Source organism: Psammomys obesus, unplaced genomic scaffold (genome assembly GCF_907164565.1).
Source record: "Psammomys obesus unplaced genomic scaffold, mPsaObe1.curated_primary_1811, whole genome shotgun sequence".
In the NCBI taxonomy this organism is placed as follows: domain Eukaryota; kingdom Metazoa; phylum Chordata; class Mammalia; order Rodentia; family Muridae; genus Psammomys; species Psammomys obesus.
Window position 1 is genome coordinate 1,508,792 of NW_026585587.1, and position 18,615 is coordinate 1,527,406.

General features: G+C 40.6%; 1 protein-coding gene, 1 non-coding gene and 1 pseudogene across 2 annotated transcripts in view; 2 read left to right on the forward strand and 1 right to left on the reverse strand.

The window, feature by feature from the left end:
- Positions 1 to 18,615, forward strand: part of Wdr64 (WD repeat domain 64) — a 112,635-nt gene that overhangs the window by 77,645 nt on the left and 16,375 nt on the right. The window contains exons 17-24 of the mRNA XM_055609825.1: positions 6,915 to 7,045; positions 10,260 to 10,361; positions 11,515 to 11,584; positions 12,469 to 12,505; positions 13,325 to 13,464; positions 14,948 to 15,053; positions 16,921 to 16,979; positions 17,978 to 18,087. Of these exons, the coding sequence (XP_055465800.1) occupies positions 6,915 to 7,045; positions 10,260 to 10,361; positions 11,515 to 11,584; positions 12,469 to 12,505; positions 13,325 to 13,464; positions 14,948 to 15,053; positions 16,921 to 16,979; positions 17,978 to 18,087 (755 nt within the window). The remainder of the gene's footprint in view (positions 1 to 6,914; positions 7,046 to 10,259; positions 10,362 to 11,514; positions 11,585 to 12,468; positions 12,506 to 13,324; positions 13,465 to 14,947; positions 15,054 to 16,920; positions 16,980 to 17,977; positions 18,088 to 18,615) is intronic.
- Positions 5,760 to 6,231, reverse strand: LOC129678869 (60S ribosomal protein L23a-like; annotated as a pseudogene).
- LOC129679079 (U2 spliceosomal RNA) lies at positions 18,190 to 18,378 on the forward strand. Its single transcript, XR_008720506.1, has one exon. It is a non-coding gene; the product is annotated as a U2 spliceosomal RNA (small nuclear RNA).

Genomic DNA, 18,615 nt, shown 5'->3' on the forward strand with positions numbered 1-18,615 from the left:
AAGAAAGAAAGAAAGAAAGAAAGAAAGAAAGAAAGAAAGAAAGAAAGGAAAGAAAGAAAAGGAAAGAAGAAAGAAAGGAAAGAAAGAAAAGGAAAGAAAGAAAGGAAAGAAAGAAAGAAAGAAAAGAAAGAAAGAAAGGAAAGAAAGAAAGGAAAGGAAAGGAAAGAAAGAAAGGAAAGGAAAGGAAAGAAAGAAAGAAAAGAAATGCAAACTGGGAAGGAAGTAAAATATGCTTGTTTGTAGATGGCATGATGGGTATTTCCAGAAATCTCTACCCTGGAAAAAAAAACTTTTAGCAAAATAGTATACAAAATTAACATTTAGCCTTTTTATATATCAATAATCAATATTTGACAAAGAAATCATGGAAGTATTCCCATTCACGATACATTTTTAAAAATACTTAACAATATATTGTATGAAATTATCAAAGAATTAGTAAAACTGTTTTTAAAACACCTAGTGTCTCAGTTAGGTTTTTATGGCTGTTATGAGACACTACCACCACGGCAACCTTAAAGAGAAAAACACTTAATTGGGGCTGGCTAACTGTTTCAGGGGTTTAATCGATTTATCACCATGGTGGAAGACATGGTGGCATGTTGGCAGATGTTGAGAGATCTACATCTAGATCCACAGGCAGCAGGCAGAGAAGCAGCCCTCAAAACCCACCTCCTAGTGACACACTTCCTCCAGCAAAGCCACAGCTACTCCAGCAGGTCAGCACCTCCTAATGGTGCCACTGGGTACTCCTAGTCAAACCACCACACCTAGAAATAACCAAGGAAGTGGAAGGCATCTGCAGCAAAAGCTTTTAAAACATTGAAGTAAACTGGTGAAGCTCCGAGATTGAAAGATTTCCCATGCTTTTGGACTGGCAAAATCCATTCTGTAAAAATGTCTATACAACTAAAAGCAATCCATACTCGGTATAATCTCCGTCAAAATCCAAGTACATTATTCACAGAAAAATTTCAAAAACATAAAAACGTTCCTAAAATTCATGTAGCTATACAAAAATATCTCAAACAGCCAAAACAATGCTAGGCAAAAAGAACAATGCTGGAGGCATCAAACACTTGATTTCAAACTATGTTACAAAGCAATAGTATCAAGAAGGGCAAGGTACCTGCAAAAAAATGAAAAAGAAAGAGAGAGAGGAAGAAAGACAGATAGAAAGAAAGAGAAAGAAGAAAAGCACATAGCAAAAAGCACCTAGAAGGAGGACCCCAAAATCATGCATCTACACCTACCCAATTTTTCCCAAGGGTGCCAAAAGCGCACATCAGAAATAAGGCAACTTGTTCAACAAATTATTCTGGGAAAACTGAATAGCTACATGCAGAAGAATGAAATCAGAGTCATCTCTCTCACCTTGCAAAAGAAAATCAGGTGAAACAAGGGTCAAAAAATTGAATGTAAAATAAAAAGTTATTAAACTGGTAGAGGAAAATATAACTGCTGTGAAGTTTTCCTAGGTGTTGACAAATTCTTTGGCACGGCGGTTGCATTATTTTGCATTTCCACTGCCACACAAAAGAGTGTGTATCCCCACGGTCTTACCAAGCATTAAAATTTTTAATTTATATGAAGAAACTCAGTTTTGGCATCTTTTAGTGGCTTTTTTTTTTGTAAATTGTGAGTAAGTCACCTTCCCTGCTCATTCATGGGGCACTTGCTATCTCCTTGGTTCACTCATGGGTATCAGCTGTGTCTCTATACATGGAACATTTGTTACATTCTGCACTCATCTGTGGGACATCTGTTAAATCCTCTCTCCTCTCGTGGGGCGTTTGCTACATCCTCTGTTCATTGTGGGTTATTTTTTATATCTCTAACCATTCATGGGGCATTTGTTATCTCCTCTGTTCGTTCATAGTGCATTTAGTACATGCCCTATTCTCTTGTGGGGCATTTGGCATACCCTGTGTTTATTCCTGGAGCATTTACTATATCCTCTGCCTATCTTTCTATCCAACTTGTATTTTATTTTTTACATTGAATTTTTCTTCATAGATTAGGAACATGTATGTGTAAATCATATAAGAAGGGTTTACTTTTTCTGCTTAGTTAGTGTGTTATTATAGACCTTTCTGGGTTTTTTTGTTTGTTTGTTTGTTTGTTTGTTTGGGGTGTGTGTGTGTGTGTGTGTGATGCTTTGGTTTCGGTCTGTTTTGAGAAAGTGTTTGACTGCGCATCCCAAACTGGACATGAACTCTCCATCTTCTTCTCTTGGTCCATGTACAGGTACAGTCTGCCAGGCCCGTCAAACTGCCTTTTTTCTTTCTACAGTCTTGGGTCTTGTGTGTGTGTGTGTGTTTCACCGTGCTCGGGAAGCACCTTTGGTTAATCACCAGTGCGTCCGTTGCCATTACACTGCCGGTTTAAAACACGAACAATGAAAGGGCATCACTGGACTTTTTCCTTTCAGGGTAATCTGTAAATTGAAACACTGTAAGCAGGCTGAAAGGAGGAGGCACCCTAACTTCCCACGACACAAGAAAACGGATATCTAGTTGGTGCCTAACAAGGGATTTCCAAAGATTTAGCATGGCCTCTGAGTGGGACTTTGTAAACCCCAGGACCCAAGCAAAAGCAGAGGGTCATGAGATCAGCCTGGTGTTTTCTTTACCAATATTTTACTATAAAATATTTGAAAAAAAAATATAGAGTGAAAACATATAAGTGGCTGCCCTTAAATATAACTACTGTTTTGCAATGTTTGCTGTAGATCTATTTCTGTACCCATCTCCTACCCACCCTCCAGTTCATCTTACCTAAATGTGTATTTCAGAAGAAGTGAAAGGTGCAGCTAGACACTACCTTGAATGCTTCAGTATATGCATCAGTAAGTCGAGTCAATTGCTCCTTTACAGTGTTGATTTTAGTGGAATTTGATAAAAGGAGGATTGGCAAGATATATGTGTGGCACTCAGTGAACTTGAAGAGAACCACGTACCGCCCAAATCTCTGTCAAGACAGAGTGCCACTGTCACCCCAAATCCCTGCCGTATCTGATTCCCACACCTATCTGATTCTCTTCAGTGTGAATTGTTTTTTTGGCATGTTAAACAGTGCTGCTATCCTCAATTAGCCAGACATTCTTGAGATGTGAGCATGTCATGGTACACATCAGCCTCACGTCCATTTTGTTACCACGGCATCGCTCAGGCTACTTGAAACATTTGTGACCTGGAAAACATTCATAACTACTGCTAGAGCTCAGACACCTCTCAAAACATTTCAGAAATATCTGTACATATTGAAATAGACAGCTTGATAGAAAGGCTCTTCAAAAAGCTGTTTCTGTAACAAGCTTGCAGGCATATACGTCTGAGGATAAACTACCCAGGATGCTTGAAGTCAAGGTTGCTGACAAGGAAATAAGGAGGCCATCATTTTGTTATTGTTGTTGTTGTTTTGGTCTTAAAGGCATGTGGGGCTTTTGATTGTTTTAAATGAGTCTTCATTCGCCTTATTAATATACTCTAATATTAGCTTAAAGTACCTCAGCTTCTCAGCTTTTTTAATGACTAGTGTTCCTATACCAAAGCCTACAAGATGACTTAAGATTACAGAAGGACCAATCAAAGGAAGCCTTCAGGCTCTTCCTCCCCATAACTAGTGAAACAACTGTATTGTAACCCATAAGAAAATTACAGAGCTTGTCTTATAGAATTTGAAACCATCTATTGGATTATTTAATATAGAAAAGATATCGTTTTCCTCCTATTGAAGAAAATGTCAGCATAGCACTGAACTTGAATTGCATTAGAAGTTTCAGTAAGATATATATGTATATGCTGTAGGCAAGACTGTGTACAGCTAATAACAGCAGGAAGATGACTGCGCCATGAGTTGGGACCAGGGCACTTGTCAAGTGCACAGGCGACAAAGAATTGAAACGTTATCTCTTTAAACTGGGTGATAAATTAGTGAAGTACAGCAGATGTGGAGCTGGAGAGAGAGTTAGATGGATAAAGTGCATGGTGCACAAGTGTGAAGATCAGTGTGGGGTCTCAGAAAAAAGCTGGGCAGGCACAGCAGCCCTCTGGAGTCCCAGCCCTCCGGGGGTAGACACAAGATCCTTAGGAAAAGCTGGCTAGCTAGCTTAGTCAAATAATCAGACTCTTGAGTTCAACTGAAAAACCCTTCCCCAATTCAAGTGGGGAGAGGCTGAGGAAGACACCCAACCAGTGTCAGTGCTGAGCCTCTATCCACAACTGCACACATGAATAGCAGACACACACACACACATGAAAAAACAAGTACAACGGAAGTGCCGAAAACTCTGTGCAAGGTTAAATTATCTCTGGCTTTCAATCCTTACCTTTTTTTGTCATAATTAGCATCAAAGCATATCATTTTGCAGCCTGCATTAAAATTTACTCTATACAGAAAATGCAAGGTCACTTAGGAAAGAAATTGGATTGTACATAGAAAATCTTTTCATAAAAGGCTTTTGTTTATGAAGCACCTTTTACTGAGCAACTACTGTGTAACATGTGCTGTTCTTAGCACTGGAAAGACCAACAAAGGGGTACAGCTGGCCTCTTGGAGTGCTGGAGGAGGCTTTGAAGAACGTAACTACTGAATTAATATATTTCAAAAAACTGTTGGGAGTCACCTTGTCTCAGACAGGAGTTTCTAAAGGGAGGTAAAATGTGAAAATTAATCCCAGAAGGAGAAAATCACAAGATGTAATCATGAGGATAAGATACTGAGGTCTGTGAAAGATAGCAAGTATCTCAGGGCAACAGGTAGAGGGCCAGAACGGTAGAAGATGGGAATGAAAAGACAGGACTTAGGGGCTCATTGTGAGCCTATGAGGAATGGGAGTTCATGGAAGGGCTTTAATGAGACATGAACTGATCAGATTTGTGTCATGCGTTGTTCACCCTTGATTCTGTTTCAGTGAATGAATTAAACAGAGTAAGACTAAAGTCCAAAGATTCAGGCAGTGGGTTATTGCCTGATTTAAAAGATGAAAGGTCATGACAGTACAGATGGTAAAGAAAACAAGGATTAAAAAATACCTAAGTGAGAAATGGACTTTAATGGTTAAGAGCACTAGCTACTCTCCCAGAGGAAAGGGTTTGATTCCCAGTACTTTCATGTCTGCTCACAACTGTCTGTAGCTCCGGTTCCAGGATATACAGTGCCCTCTTCTGGTATCAGTGGGCACCGTATGCACAAGATGCACAGGCATACATACACATGCAGGCAAACGTTCACACACATAAAATAAAAATGAACAAAACTCAAAAAACTGAACAGCAGAATTAGTACAACTCAACATTAATTCATTGGTGGTAAAGGCCACACTGTGGTAGAAGGAAGAAGGAAAAGCACCATGTTTTTAAAGGAGTTGGCGACTAAGACCAACCTTAATATTAACTCAATATTAAATGTTCAAGCCTATAACTTTGGAGAAGGAGCTAGACTAGATTGTTAGAGCATTAATACTGAGGTTCTTATTAAAACAGGAGGTATGGAGATTGCCCAGAGCCAGAAGGAAGAAGAGAAAAAAAGAAAGACAAATGTTCAGGAGACAAACACTACAGATATTAGTGTTAAAAGGTGGACAGAACTAACGGGTGTTAAATTAAAAACAGAAAGAGAAGTGGTGAAGAGACAAGTTGTGGCAGCCAGCTTTCCATCACAGGACAAAATTCTTGAGAGACACAACTTCAAAGGAAGATTAATTTTTTATGGTGGAAAAAAAAGTGTATATTTAGAATTAGCCAGCTGGACTCAGTTTAGATGATCCCAATCTTGTTGGCAACATCCAAGAGCATCATTATCAGGAGCCACATGAACATATGCCTTCTTCTCTCCATCAGGCCTTATCAGGGTATTAACTTTGGCCACATCAATGTCAAACAGTTTCTTCAGGGCCTTTTGATCTGGGCCTTATTAGCCTTGACCTCCACAATGAACACAAGTGTGTTGTGTTCCTCTATCTTCTTCATGCCTGACTCAGTGGTCAGGGGGAATTTGATGATGGCATAACAGTCAAGCTTGTTTCTCTTGAGTGCACTCTTTTGAGGGTATTTGGGCTGCCTCTGGAGCCGCAGGGTCTTGGACCAGCAGAAGGTAGGTGATGTGTGGTTCTTCTTTCTGTGGCTGTGGATGCCTTTAAGCACTGGCTTCTTAGCTTTTAAGGCCTTCACTTTGGCTTTGGCTTTGGCTTTGAGAGGCAGGAGCTTTCTTCTTAGCTTTCAGCACCATATTGGCAAAAGGGGGAAGATTAATTTTTTTAGCACAAAGCCTCAGTCCAGAGTCCTTGACCCAGCAGCCTTGGGATCATGTAGAAGTTCTCAGCAGAGGAATCCACTCCTCATAAAGGTCAGAAAGTGAAGGAGAAAAAGAGAAAAGGATAAGCTCACAATATCCCTTTGAAGGACCAACATAGGTTCTTCCAAGTTGGCCTAACTTTTTAAAGGCTCCACCACTTTCTAGTAATGACACAGTAACTAGCTGGCAATACATAAAAGGGGCTTCCATAAGGAACTATGCATTAGAAGCTGGACAAATGGACTTGTCGCGTGAAGACTGGCCTATCAGTGGAAACAGCTAATGTGGACTGGGTTTGTTTGTTTGTTTGTTTGTTTGTTTAAGAAAATAGAAAGGAAGATTTAAAAAAAAAATGGAAACAGTCTAATGGTTGGTAAAGCAGAGTGAGTCAAGGCTAAATCAAAAAAGGGCCAAAAGAGAAGGGGAGAATGTTTTGTTTCAATGAATTATCCAAACCAAATTTTCTACCGTTAAAGGTGGGTAGCAGATAGTCCATGCTCAGTGACTTTGAACATACTATGACACTGTTTTCAGTTGATTAAAGCACGCATGTCTAACATTTGAACTAGGCTGACTTTGCGTCCCCACCAGTCTTCATCTGCATTCTTCTTCTGCAGAATCCTGCCGTTGCTAATGCGGTGAACTGCATTGATTTATTTCAAGCAGATGGATATAATTTGATAGTGTGTGGAACTACAAATGGAGTTATTATCTTATGGAATTTTATAACAGCCACTGTCAAAGAAATGTGAGTGTTGTCCTTGCCCTAATTAATAGGAGTTTTACTTCATAAGCGTCTAAATAACAAGCAATACTCAAAGAAAAGATGTGTTGGTGATGGTAATGTGTTGGGAAGGATTTCCCTGAAGGTCATGTTTATAAGCGCATTATTTTCTGAATGTCTAAATTCCATGATTACACACCAAAAAACTTAAATATTTGTATAGCCAGGAGAATTTTCCTTTACATAAATATATGATCTTTTCTTGTTTAGACTTATGGCTTTAACAAATGGTCTTAACTTTATTTTTAAATTTTATTTGCTGGTATGTATATGGGTGTTTTGTCTGATGCCTGGCAGAGGTCAGAAGAGGATATTGACTCCCCTGATGTTGGAGTTACAAACAGCTGTGAGTCACCATGTGGTTGCTAGGAATCAAACTTCAGTCCTCTAGAAGAGCAGACTGTACTCTTAGCCACTGAGCCGTGTCTCTAGCCCCTTAAAATGATTAAAATGTGTGATAACTTGACACAATAATATCCACAAACTTTCAAATTCATATCCACTCTACTGGCAATGCTTGTCCGATCACTCCCCAGTCACTTCATGCTCCCAATCCCTGACCTCTACAATCTCCTCCCTCTATATTCCTGCTGCCACCAATGCCTACTCATTTACCAAATACAAATTTTAATAGGCATTCTAGAAGGCTTTTCTTTCTCCTTCATGACAGCATTCACTTATTCCATGCATTTATTATGTGCCAGCATGTCCGATTTATTACATGCTGCCTCTACCAAAGGCAATGTAACAGGTGCATCTTGGATCTCGACCACTTGTGTTGAGATGTTCTGGATCATGACTGGAGTCTTTAACCTCCCCCAATTAACCATTTCTAAGAGTCCTCACCATTGGTTTAAAGGAACTAATGACCTATCATACATCTAACATAATGGCCGAGCTGTAAATAATAGGCTATCTCGACATATACATGCCCTTTTCCTTCAAAGTCGGCCTCACCCTAGCACCAATGCCTGTTCTTGGGTGTTTCTTCTGTTCTGTATGCTTGTCATCTGATACCCATGTCTACACACACTGGACAGTTCCTTACATTCTTATTAACAGTTCTCATAAGGTGTCAGTTTGTTTTTTGACTCACTACCAAGAAGGAAAAGAAGACAAACGACAGAGATCAATATTGACGCTGCTGCGAAAGGAGGGGGGGCAGCTGTCCTGAGCTCTTTCCAACTTCTAGGTAGCAATGCTTCTTGGTTATACCAGGCATTTTGCCAAGGAATGTACGCAAAGCACTCAATAAAAGAAAACGATTGGTAGGTTATACGTTGTGTCCCTTTCCTACAGGCAGATGATTATTTTTGAAACAGTAGGGTTCTGGGAGCTAGTTCAATAAGGAAAACACTTGCATTGCAAGCACAACAACCGGGGTTTGATCCCTGAATCTATGTAGTAAGAGGTGTTGTATCACACATTTATAGCCCAGCACTGGGAAAGTAGAGATGTCCACTGAGGAAGTGGATGTCTGGGGCTTGCTAGCCACCAACCAGTCTAGCCTATTTGACAAATACGAAGCCAGTGAGAGACCCTGTCTCAAAAACAGTGTGTCCTGTACTGGGGAAACAATACAGTGGGTGTCCTTTGGCCAGTACACATCCTCATCCACACGTACACATAAAACTTTAAAAAAAAATTCAGAATCACTAATTGTTTGGAAAATACACAGCGTATCCCAGAACTATGTAAGGTCATATAGTCCCAGCTTTACTGGTTATAAGACTGAACCTCATTCCTAATTTATGGCAGAGGCCATTTCTACTATTTTATTTATTAATTAATCTATGTGGATGGGTGTTTTGTTTGCATGTATGTCTGTGTACCGCCTGAGCATCTCATGCCTAGAGAGATCAAAATGGATGCCAGGTCCCTGGAACTAGATTTACACAGTTGTGTACTGCCATGTGGGTGCTAGGAGTTGAACACAGGACCACCATAAGAGCAACCAGTGCTCTTAACCCCTGAGCCATATCTCTAACCCGGTATTTCTTAATTTACCTTGCTTTGTCTGATTCCTCCACTGGTTAGAGAGAAAGAACCCTTCTTTCTCAGAAACACTATGATTTGGGGGTTAAAATTTGATAACTTTTTTCTAATCAACAATCTGTTTCATGATTGATTGATGATCAACTATATCTAAAAACATTGAGCTAAAAAAAAAAAAGTCCTGAAATTCTCAAGCTTCTGTTTTGATCTTGGTTGCACCCATACAAGACTTCTGCATCATTCTTAGTCTCTTTTCGGTAGTCTTTTTACTTACTCTTAGTCTCTTTACTGTAACAGATCCCTAAGAGAAATTAATAAGAACAAAAGTTTGTTTTGGCTCATGGTTTCAGAGGTTCAACTCAACTGACCCTGTTGCTTTGGGCCTGTGAAGAGGCGTCAAATCAGAGTAGGGATGAGTGATGAAACATCTTAGGGACAGGGTGCCTGATCTCTCTCGAGGATCTGCTTTCCAAAGGACTAGAAAACTTCCCACTATGCCCCACTCATTAAAAGCTCAACACCTCCCAAGGACACCAATCTGGGGAGCAAGCCTTTAAAATATGGGTCCTTGAAGGACATTCCAGATCCAAATTTTAATGATCACTCATCAGCTCAGATCAGTAGAAGTAATTTCTCTTAAAGGAAAGGGGCATGTTGCGAAGAGATCAGTTCACCCTAAGGAAGGCAAATAATTAAGAGACAGAGCATAGCGTGTAGTGTAGGTGGTTGGAGACTACTGCTCTCTTCTCAAGAAACTACCTGGGAAGTTCCATGAGGGTCCACAGAAGACTAGATGGGTGGGATCTGGGTACCTCTGGATTGCTCAGTTCACTTTGTTATAAGCTCCTGTGGTTAGGCAGCGCACTTCACGCAACTCTATCATTCCACACATTGAGTTGAATTCTGTTTAACTGTATAAAACTTCCAGATGGTTCCTCTACTGGCCTAGACACTTTCATCTGTTCAGTTAGTTGAATTAAAGACTTGTAGAACATCTGAATATCAGGTGGTTCTACAAAGTCTTAGTCAAGAAGGTATAGCTGAACTCAACCCCTCTATGCTTTCACTTTATGTACAGTGATAGCATTTGAAGTTGTTGGACATGCATGGGACTTATGACAATGTAAGTAAGGCAAGGCTCACAGCTGGTGCAGTTTATTCGGCAAGGGCATTCTTGTTTCAGATACCATCCCGAGGACTGCTTCTCTTCAGATCCCAACTTGGACCCCAAACACTTTCGAATTAATGACATCTTGTTCCTCTTCCGACCTCCTGACTGTGCAAGGTAACTCAGAACTTCATGGTTGCACAGTGCTATCTGGAACCCAAGTAAGTGACATGAGCTACCCATCTCCCAGCATTAAGGAAGGGACAGCTGGAGGAAGAAGGGTGTTGAACTGACTCCTTTGTTTCAACTTTCCTCACTGTCACAATTTTTAGGGGTCTGACATGTTGGTTGGGTAGACCCTTACTGTGCCAGTTTCACTGTGCTGACACTTAACCTGTCTTCATCAGTGTGTTGACCCTTACCATGCTGGTCTCACTGTGTAGACCTTTGACATGTCACCCTCACTGTGTGAACCCTTACCATGTTGGCCTCACAGCTCCCTTTTCACCAGTAGAAGAAATGGGAAAAGCTCATTGGGATCATACTTTTAGCTAAATCTTAACATGATCAACACAAATGTGCAGCAAATTGAGGACTTGTAGGGAACAAATGGAAATGGCATTGCAGGTTTCCTATACTATTCAATAAACCTGGCAGTCTCCATTCACTCCTGTGAGAACAAGGATTGTTTGTTAAATGTCTAATAAAAAGTACTTTTTCTCTTTTCTACTTTTATTTGCTTTAGAAGTCTGCAGTTTTAAGCAACAACGTTAAACAAATCCCTAGTGGAAAATTAAAGGTTTCTGTGCTATAGTTAGGTTTCTCTTGTGAGTCAGAATATAACACCTTCTCTATATATTGTCTTAAAATTACATTAAAAATCTTTGGAGACTATTATCAGGGCCTGTTCTTTGTACATAAGCTACCCTTCAAACCATGCCCACAAAGCATAAAAGAGACAGGATCAGGCGGGAAAACCAACACATTGCAACAAGTTAGCCAGGCTTGTCTGCACCTGCTACCATCCACCCCTGCATTTCAGTGCTGGAACCTCAATGGCCCAGTCTAGCATTACGAAAGAGGCAGGCCAGGCCTGTGTTTCCTCGACCCAGAAAAAGGCAATATCCTTTCAGTGCTTTACGGCATTCTCCTCTAACGCCCACCAGTGAGCCCTCATGGCATACCCCACAGGTTGTGTATGGCCTCGTGAGTGAGTGAGACACTTCTTCAGATGAGGAGAAAATAGCCACCTGAAGCCAGAGTAGAGAACACCCTGAGTCCTGTGGAGAGTCTAAACCTTTTATCCCATGTCTCCTCCATCCCTCTACAGGAGAACAAGTCAAGATTCCATATGCTCGTCAACCCAGTGTGACTCAAGCAAGGGTCCGCAGAGCAGCAAGGTGAGTGTGAGGCAGAGATTACATCTTCCTGCTATAAACAGTGGCTCAGAAATAGTGGTTGTGAGCACTTGTGTGTATATCTATGGTACATGTGACATCTTTGTTTTCCCTAAAAAAAAAAATCAATGACTGCATCATTTTTCTTTTATTTTTGAGGCTCCACATGTGTGGACAACCAATACATGACCATTAATAAAACAAGTGTTCTAATAAGTTAAACATGTTGTTTTTATGCTTGTAAAATAATCCAGTGATTGTGAGCATCCCTTCTGTGTCACCATATTTCACATGTGGTCTAATTAGATCATAGCCCATAATATAATACAATGGTCTTCTAACTGTGTTCTCAGTTCCTTGAATAGTGTATTTCCAATCAGGATTTTATTAAGTCATATTTTTACACAAAAATTATTTTGAAGAACTAGTGTGGCAGAAAGCAAACTTAACACATATGAATATAAAAGCCAGGTAGAAACATCCCCAAATCCAAGTCCTCTTTGCACTGCCTGATTCGGTTTAGCCTTGTCACTGAAGCTGAGTTTCTGTTTCCTTATCAGTAAGATTGGAGGAGGGGGGGGAATAAAGACACCTGGTACATAGTTCTCTGTAGAATTAGAGATATGGTACATACCCAGAATTGCAAATGCCCTGGGGGTCTAATCATTGTCACTAGTGCAAGCCACCAGGAAATGTCATTGTTTTATAGCTCTTCTGTTTATGACTATGAAAGTCTTTGCAGTACCCTGTTTCAAAGAAATCATTTAGAAATGACTTTGACCATTATTGCTTAGAAATGTCAAGTCAACTCTCTGTGAAGCTGCCTGCCTGTAGATCTCGTTCCCTTGCAATGTCTCAGAAACATTTTCTCTCTCTTCTCCATTCAGGGAAGTAGGCTAAGCATACACGACATGGAGGCCAAAGGTCAGTATCAGATCTCTTCTTTAGAATCAAGCAACTGGCTCTTTGTGTCACTGGGGATCAAGCCTGACACCTCACACATGCTGGGCAAGCCTTCTCCCACAGAGCTTCAGCCCAGACCAGGCAGCTCCTTTGCAACAGGGACTTCATGTGATAGAACGTTCTCGATGTGCACCTCCAGTAACTGAATGTTGAAGTGTTTGGGGTCTTGGTAATCTAATGGCAAGAATCTCATTGTTAAAATGGTGCCTTGTGGGGTATCAGTGGTAGTGAGAGGGGATGAGAAAGAGTAGTGCTGAGTAAAATCTGACTACTGTATATGTTACACATATATGAAAATGACATAATGAAACCCATTATTATCAATAGTTAATATACACTAATTTTGAAAGGATGTCCAGAAACATTCTCAACATGGACAAAAACTAATGATGCCTTTTATGCTCATTTTAAGTTTTTAAAATCCAAACTATTAATGAACTTTTTACTCTCCGGTGCATTTTGTTAAAACTTATGCTAGATTTAAAAGTGCATTCTAGATGTGTTACAGTTTCACAAGGTTTAGCTACCACATGCAGAATCTTCTAGAGGCTTTTACAATAGGAACCCCCCCCCAAAAAAAAAAAAAAAGCCTTTTAGATTATTGTAGTGATCCAGGGTTCCATTCTAAAAATGCTTCTGTTTTCTTCCCTGTGAGTTCTCTCAAGTTGAGGGAAATACTTTGAGAAAATCCTGCACTGCTTTTTTCCCCACCCATCTCTTCTTTGGTGTTCTATAAAACTCTGCCCCAAGGATGGCGGAGCTTATGAATTTCTCTACTAGGTGAGCAAGCAGACATGGCGGGAGGAGAACAGCAGCCAGGGAGCAGGAAACAGCCCACAGTCGCCAGCTCGGCCGAACCACAGCCTCCTATCGTGGTCACCGCCCATGAGGACGGACACCTCCGCTTGTGGAACCTGGAGGTGACGAAGTTTGGTCTTGGCTGGGATGCAGAGGGAATGGGGTGATAAAGAGGACAGTCAGGCATTGAGCCTTCTTCCAGTGGGCCACTCAATTCACACACTTCACTCTTCTAGCCCAATAGGGGGCTTTTCAGTCTGACTGCTCCCTAACTATACGCTGTTACCACTGAAGGCATTAGATCATGAAAACTGTTAATGGTTTCAAATCTTTTGTGCTGAGCTGTAAATTCACAATATTCTACTGGATATTTAAGTAAAATGCCATCAGTAATGTAGTATATAAAGGGACATGAGGAGCTAGGGAGGCAAGTTCAGTGTGGCATTTGCCTCATTATAAATCTGAGCACATTAGAGCACACTGTGATCCCAGCACTGGGGAGGAGGGATCAGCAGATCCCTTGGGCTTACTGGCGAGGCATTCTAGCCTAGCTGATGAGCTACAGGCCAGGGAACATCTTTTCCTAAAATAAGGAGAATGGTGTTTCCAAGGAGTGACACCCAAAGTTGTTCCCTGGCACACATACACAAACCACACCACAGCACACCCCCCACACAGTGATAATAAATTTAAAAAATAAGAATTCAAAGTAGGCGGCATTACGAGAACAGAAGATTATCAGAGAGTTGCTAGTAGACTGCCCATTGTGACCCTGAAACTCTTGGAGACAAAAGAAGGTATGAACACTGTGATGAAGCCTCTTTTACAGGCGACCCAGGAGATGGCAGCCATGTTGTGTGACCCACACTGAGACCAGAGAACACAAAGCAGCACGGCTGTCTGCCAGCTCAGTCCCAGTCTGCCCATGGGTTCTAGCTTCATAGTGAAAACCGTAGTTTGAAAACACAAACCATCTCCACATTGATCTTGGAATAAAATGCCCTTTAGCCTGTGATGAATAAAAAAGAGAAGCAGAAAAGACGATAAACAAGTAGTCTTAGAAAACAGCTGCTGATTCAAAGTCTGTTCTCAGTTACTCTCCAGAGATAATATTATGGAAGTTCTTCCAAGGGCTAGCTTATAACACTCAAAATAGTTTAGCAGAGTTTGACTCTCTTGCAATCCATTATTGTTCCAATATCAGAAGTACGTTTTCCTAGAGGTAAATATGCCTGCTGTAATATGTCTTGTAACAGTGGAGTTACATTTGATTCTGAAAGGAATGTTTGTGTAAGGGGAGACCATAGAGTTGAAATCCCACGCAAGGAATGTGTGAAAAGACCAATGGAAAACACCATGAAAAGAGGAAATTAATAACAGCTGACAGTTATCCATATTTGAGTTGTCCATACTCTTCATTTCAAAGTAATAAGTCCTCATGGAAAGCGTCAACTTATTTTTAGTACAGAAGAGGAAATCTTGTTAAGTAGAGATAAAAAAAAATTTTTGAGATGTCTTAGGTAGAGTGAAATTCAACCTTAATATTGAGATTTCATAGAATCTATTATCGTAGAAGAATTCTTGTTTGCCTTGTCCTTTGCTCAGGGGAAGCTTCTGAAAGATACATTGCCCTTCACAAAGCACTCAGCCATTTCCCTGACATCACTGTATACAGACTCATGCTGCAGGATACTACTGGCTGGGAATGTGGGTAAGTTCTTGTTCTAGCTGATTAAGTTGCATCTTAAGAACCTGCGTGATGTTAAAAAAAAAAAAGGCTCTGAGAAACACGCATGACGTTTACAGACAAATGAAACTCTCCAAGAGGCATGCTCAAAGTGAGAAAGTTATAACTGGAACAGGGTGGGTGAGAAAGCCAACTTTTTATGTTTTTGGCATGTCTTTCTCATCTGCCCTCTGGGGCCTGGATTCTGGGTCCTTACGTAGGTAGTCCTTTGCATGGAAAACTTTTGAATACAGGTGAAATCAGTCATGAACTTACCCTTCACCTTACAAAGTGTTCAGTTCTTCTGGACATCCTCAGAACTCAGGTTAGAGTCTAGGAATCTGCTGGACCTCCTGGAGGCTGAGGCTCCAGGATTTCGAGATTGGACACAGCTGTGGAATGGTACCTGGCTTGCCCAAGGTATCAACTAAGGCCAAATGGCAGGATCCAAGGCTCTATCCCCCATCTGAGGGATCTAGGCCAAATCATTTTTTTGTTTTGTTTTGTTTTTTGAGACAAGGTCTTTCTGTGTAGCTTTGGTTGGCTTGGAACTCACTATGTAGACCAGGGTGCCCTTGAATTCATAGAATTCCAATTTGCATGCCCAGCCCACAAATGATTTCTTGTTCTATAATTCTAGAAGTTTCCAATGGCATTTTTGGACCTCTTTTATATGGTATTATGTCGTCTATGAATAGGAATAATTTTGCTTCTCTTGCTATTCATAGCCTGTTGATTTTCTTCCCTTGTCTTACTGCTTTAGCTAGAACTTCAGGTACTAAATTGACTAGAATGGTGGAAGTGGACCTCCTTGTCTTGTTCCTGGTCTTTGTGGGAATACTTTGAGCTTTTCTTCATTTGACATCATAGTGTATTGGTTTTTCATGTATTAGATTTTATTAAGTTGAGATGTGTTTCTTCTATCGCAAGTCTCTCTGGGGATTTTAACATAAAGAAAGGCTGGATTTTCTCAAAGACTTTTCAGCATTGGTTGAAATGATCATATGATTTCTGCCCTCAAACACATTTATGTAGTCCAATTTTATTTGCTGACTTACTTTCATTGAACTAATACATCCCTGGAATGAAGCCAATTTGATAGTAATGGTATTATGGATATATTCTTTTTTTTATTTATTTAGTGCTTCTCTGTGTATCCTTGGCTGTCCTGGACTCACTCTGTAGACCAGGCTGGCCTGGAACACACAGAGATCCATCTGCCTCTGCCTCTCAGCATGCTGGGACACTATGCCTGGCTTATGGATATATTCTTGAATTTAGTTTGTAAGGTTTTTTTTTTTCAAGAATTTTTTAATCTACATTTATCAAGGAAATTGGGCTATAATTCTTTTTTGTTGAATTTTTATTTGGTTTTGGTATCAGGGTGATCCTGGCTTATTAAAGGGTGCTGAGAAGTGTTCATTCCCTGTCTGTTTTATGAAGCAATATGAGTTAGTATTGCTGTTCATTCTTCTTCTTCTTTTTTTAATTCAAGATAGGATTTCATGTAGCCCAGTATGGCCTCAGACTTGCTATATAGCCAAGGATGACCTTGAACTTCTAGTCATCCTGCCTCTACCTCCTGAGAGCTAAGGTTGCAGAGGATGTACCACTGTACTCAGTTTTATGCAGTGCTGAGGATCAAAGCCAGAATTCCTCACACACTAGAAAAGCCCTCTCTACCAAGCTAATATCCTCAGACTTCAAATTTCCTCTTTTATAGCTGATTTCTCAGATTCTATTCTATCTGCTAATAAAAGTGCCTGACTCAGAATGACTTATCATTCTGAGGAGTGTTTGCCTAAAGAATATAACGTCTAATTAAGGACTCCAATGTTTAAATTTTGTACAGAAGGACACGTTATCCTTTGCAGTATTAGTTCCTTCTTGGAGCCACCTCATGATGAAAAGGTATGAACTTTAGCTTTCCACCCAAATACAGAAATCGTGTTTCTTGAGCATTTTCCTAAAGTATAAACACAAATGATGGACATGCAAGTGTCCCCAGCACTCTCCAGGCACACCCTCTACTGTAGTTTGTGCTACATGACCCCGGGCTTTGCTCGGGTGGATGTTATCTTAAGACAGAAAGAACCCTTGGATTATCGAATGTTCATGAATAGCTTTGAAATAATATGAAATAGAAGAGTGCAGACTTTTATCCTGCCTTAAGAACAGCCAAAGGAAACTGAGTCAGCAGTCTAAGAAACTCAGAAGAAATTTTTGACCCTACGAAAGTCTCAAGGAATTGGAGAGGTACAGAACTTCAAGCTCATAGGACTTTGGTAACAGAGACGATCCTGAGTAAATAGTTCAGGGGAAGTGTGGGCTTATTGCGTCCACTGATGGGTAGAGAGAAACACACAGAGTATGTTACTACAGAACAAAACTTGGGGATGTCTTCTGAAGCCTTTTGGGGCCTCCAAACTTGAGGACAAATGTTAAGAAAAGTATCAGTTGACCCTCACAATGCTTTTGAAAGAGAATAAGCTGTGCCTATTTTTTTAGCCAATTCCTTACAGCAAATGGCTCCTACCCCATACCACATGCAAAGGAGAAAACATAGTCAATGCTTCCTCCAGATAAAATTTGCAAGTAAGAACAATCTCTTGGTCAGTCTCAACCTTGGCCTTCACCTCCCAGATCTGCTTTCCCTCTCTCTGGATGGTCCTCACTGTGTTTCATTCTGCTACCAACCACCTATGAAAGCATATGACAAATTAATAAAGATATGAGCTCCTTTCTGCAGCAGGGGTACCTCGGTAAGCACGAGACAAGCTCATCAGAGCAGAGGTTTAATCACGACCTGTTCCACCCACTCATACCTGTAGCTCCTCAGTGAGAAATGATATTTCTTAAGATTGTATTTTGATTCATTCCAAGAGATACATCTTCTTGTTGCCATCTAGAAATTCAAGCAGCTGCTTTCCTGGAAAGCCCATTCTTTAGAAATCATTCAAGTGATCTACGTGGAAGACAAGCAGCTGGTACTTACTGCCTCCATTGATGGCTCAGTGAGGTAAATGCAGATGGGTCCATCCTAGGCAATCGGGATGTCTAGTATGAGTGGAGGAAGACTGGATGCTAAGGCTGATGTGTGTGATGAGGTGCAGGGCTTCAGATCGTTTCCTGGCTTTTCAGCGGAGATCAAGTGTGTATCTGTTCTTAACAGTTCAACATCTGGTATGCCCTCTATCTGAGGACAATATGTTAAATAGATTTGGGAGCTGGAAAATGGGATTGGGGCTTACTCCATATATTCCATGTATGGACCTCGCGTCACAGCATCTCCGTGGATGGTTCAGCCCTTCCAGAGAATTTAAGAAAAAGCACAGTCTTGGTCCATGTGTTAGAATAGATTTGTAAGTAAACCAAAAAATTATACAAAGAAGCTTTGAAAAGACTGTCCCCGACTTGGATTCTTTTTCTATATCCAGGGAAATGGGGTGTTATACTCCTATGAAAAAAGGGGAGGGCAGAGGCATGGGCCTCAGGATCTTTGTGTGTGTGTGTGTGTGTGTGTGTGTGTGTGTGTGTGTGTGTGTGT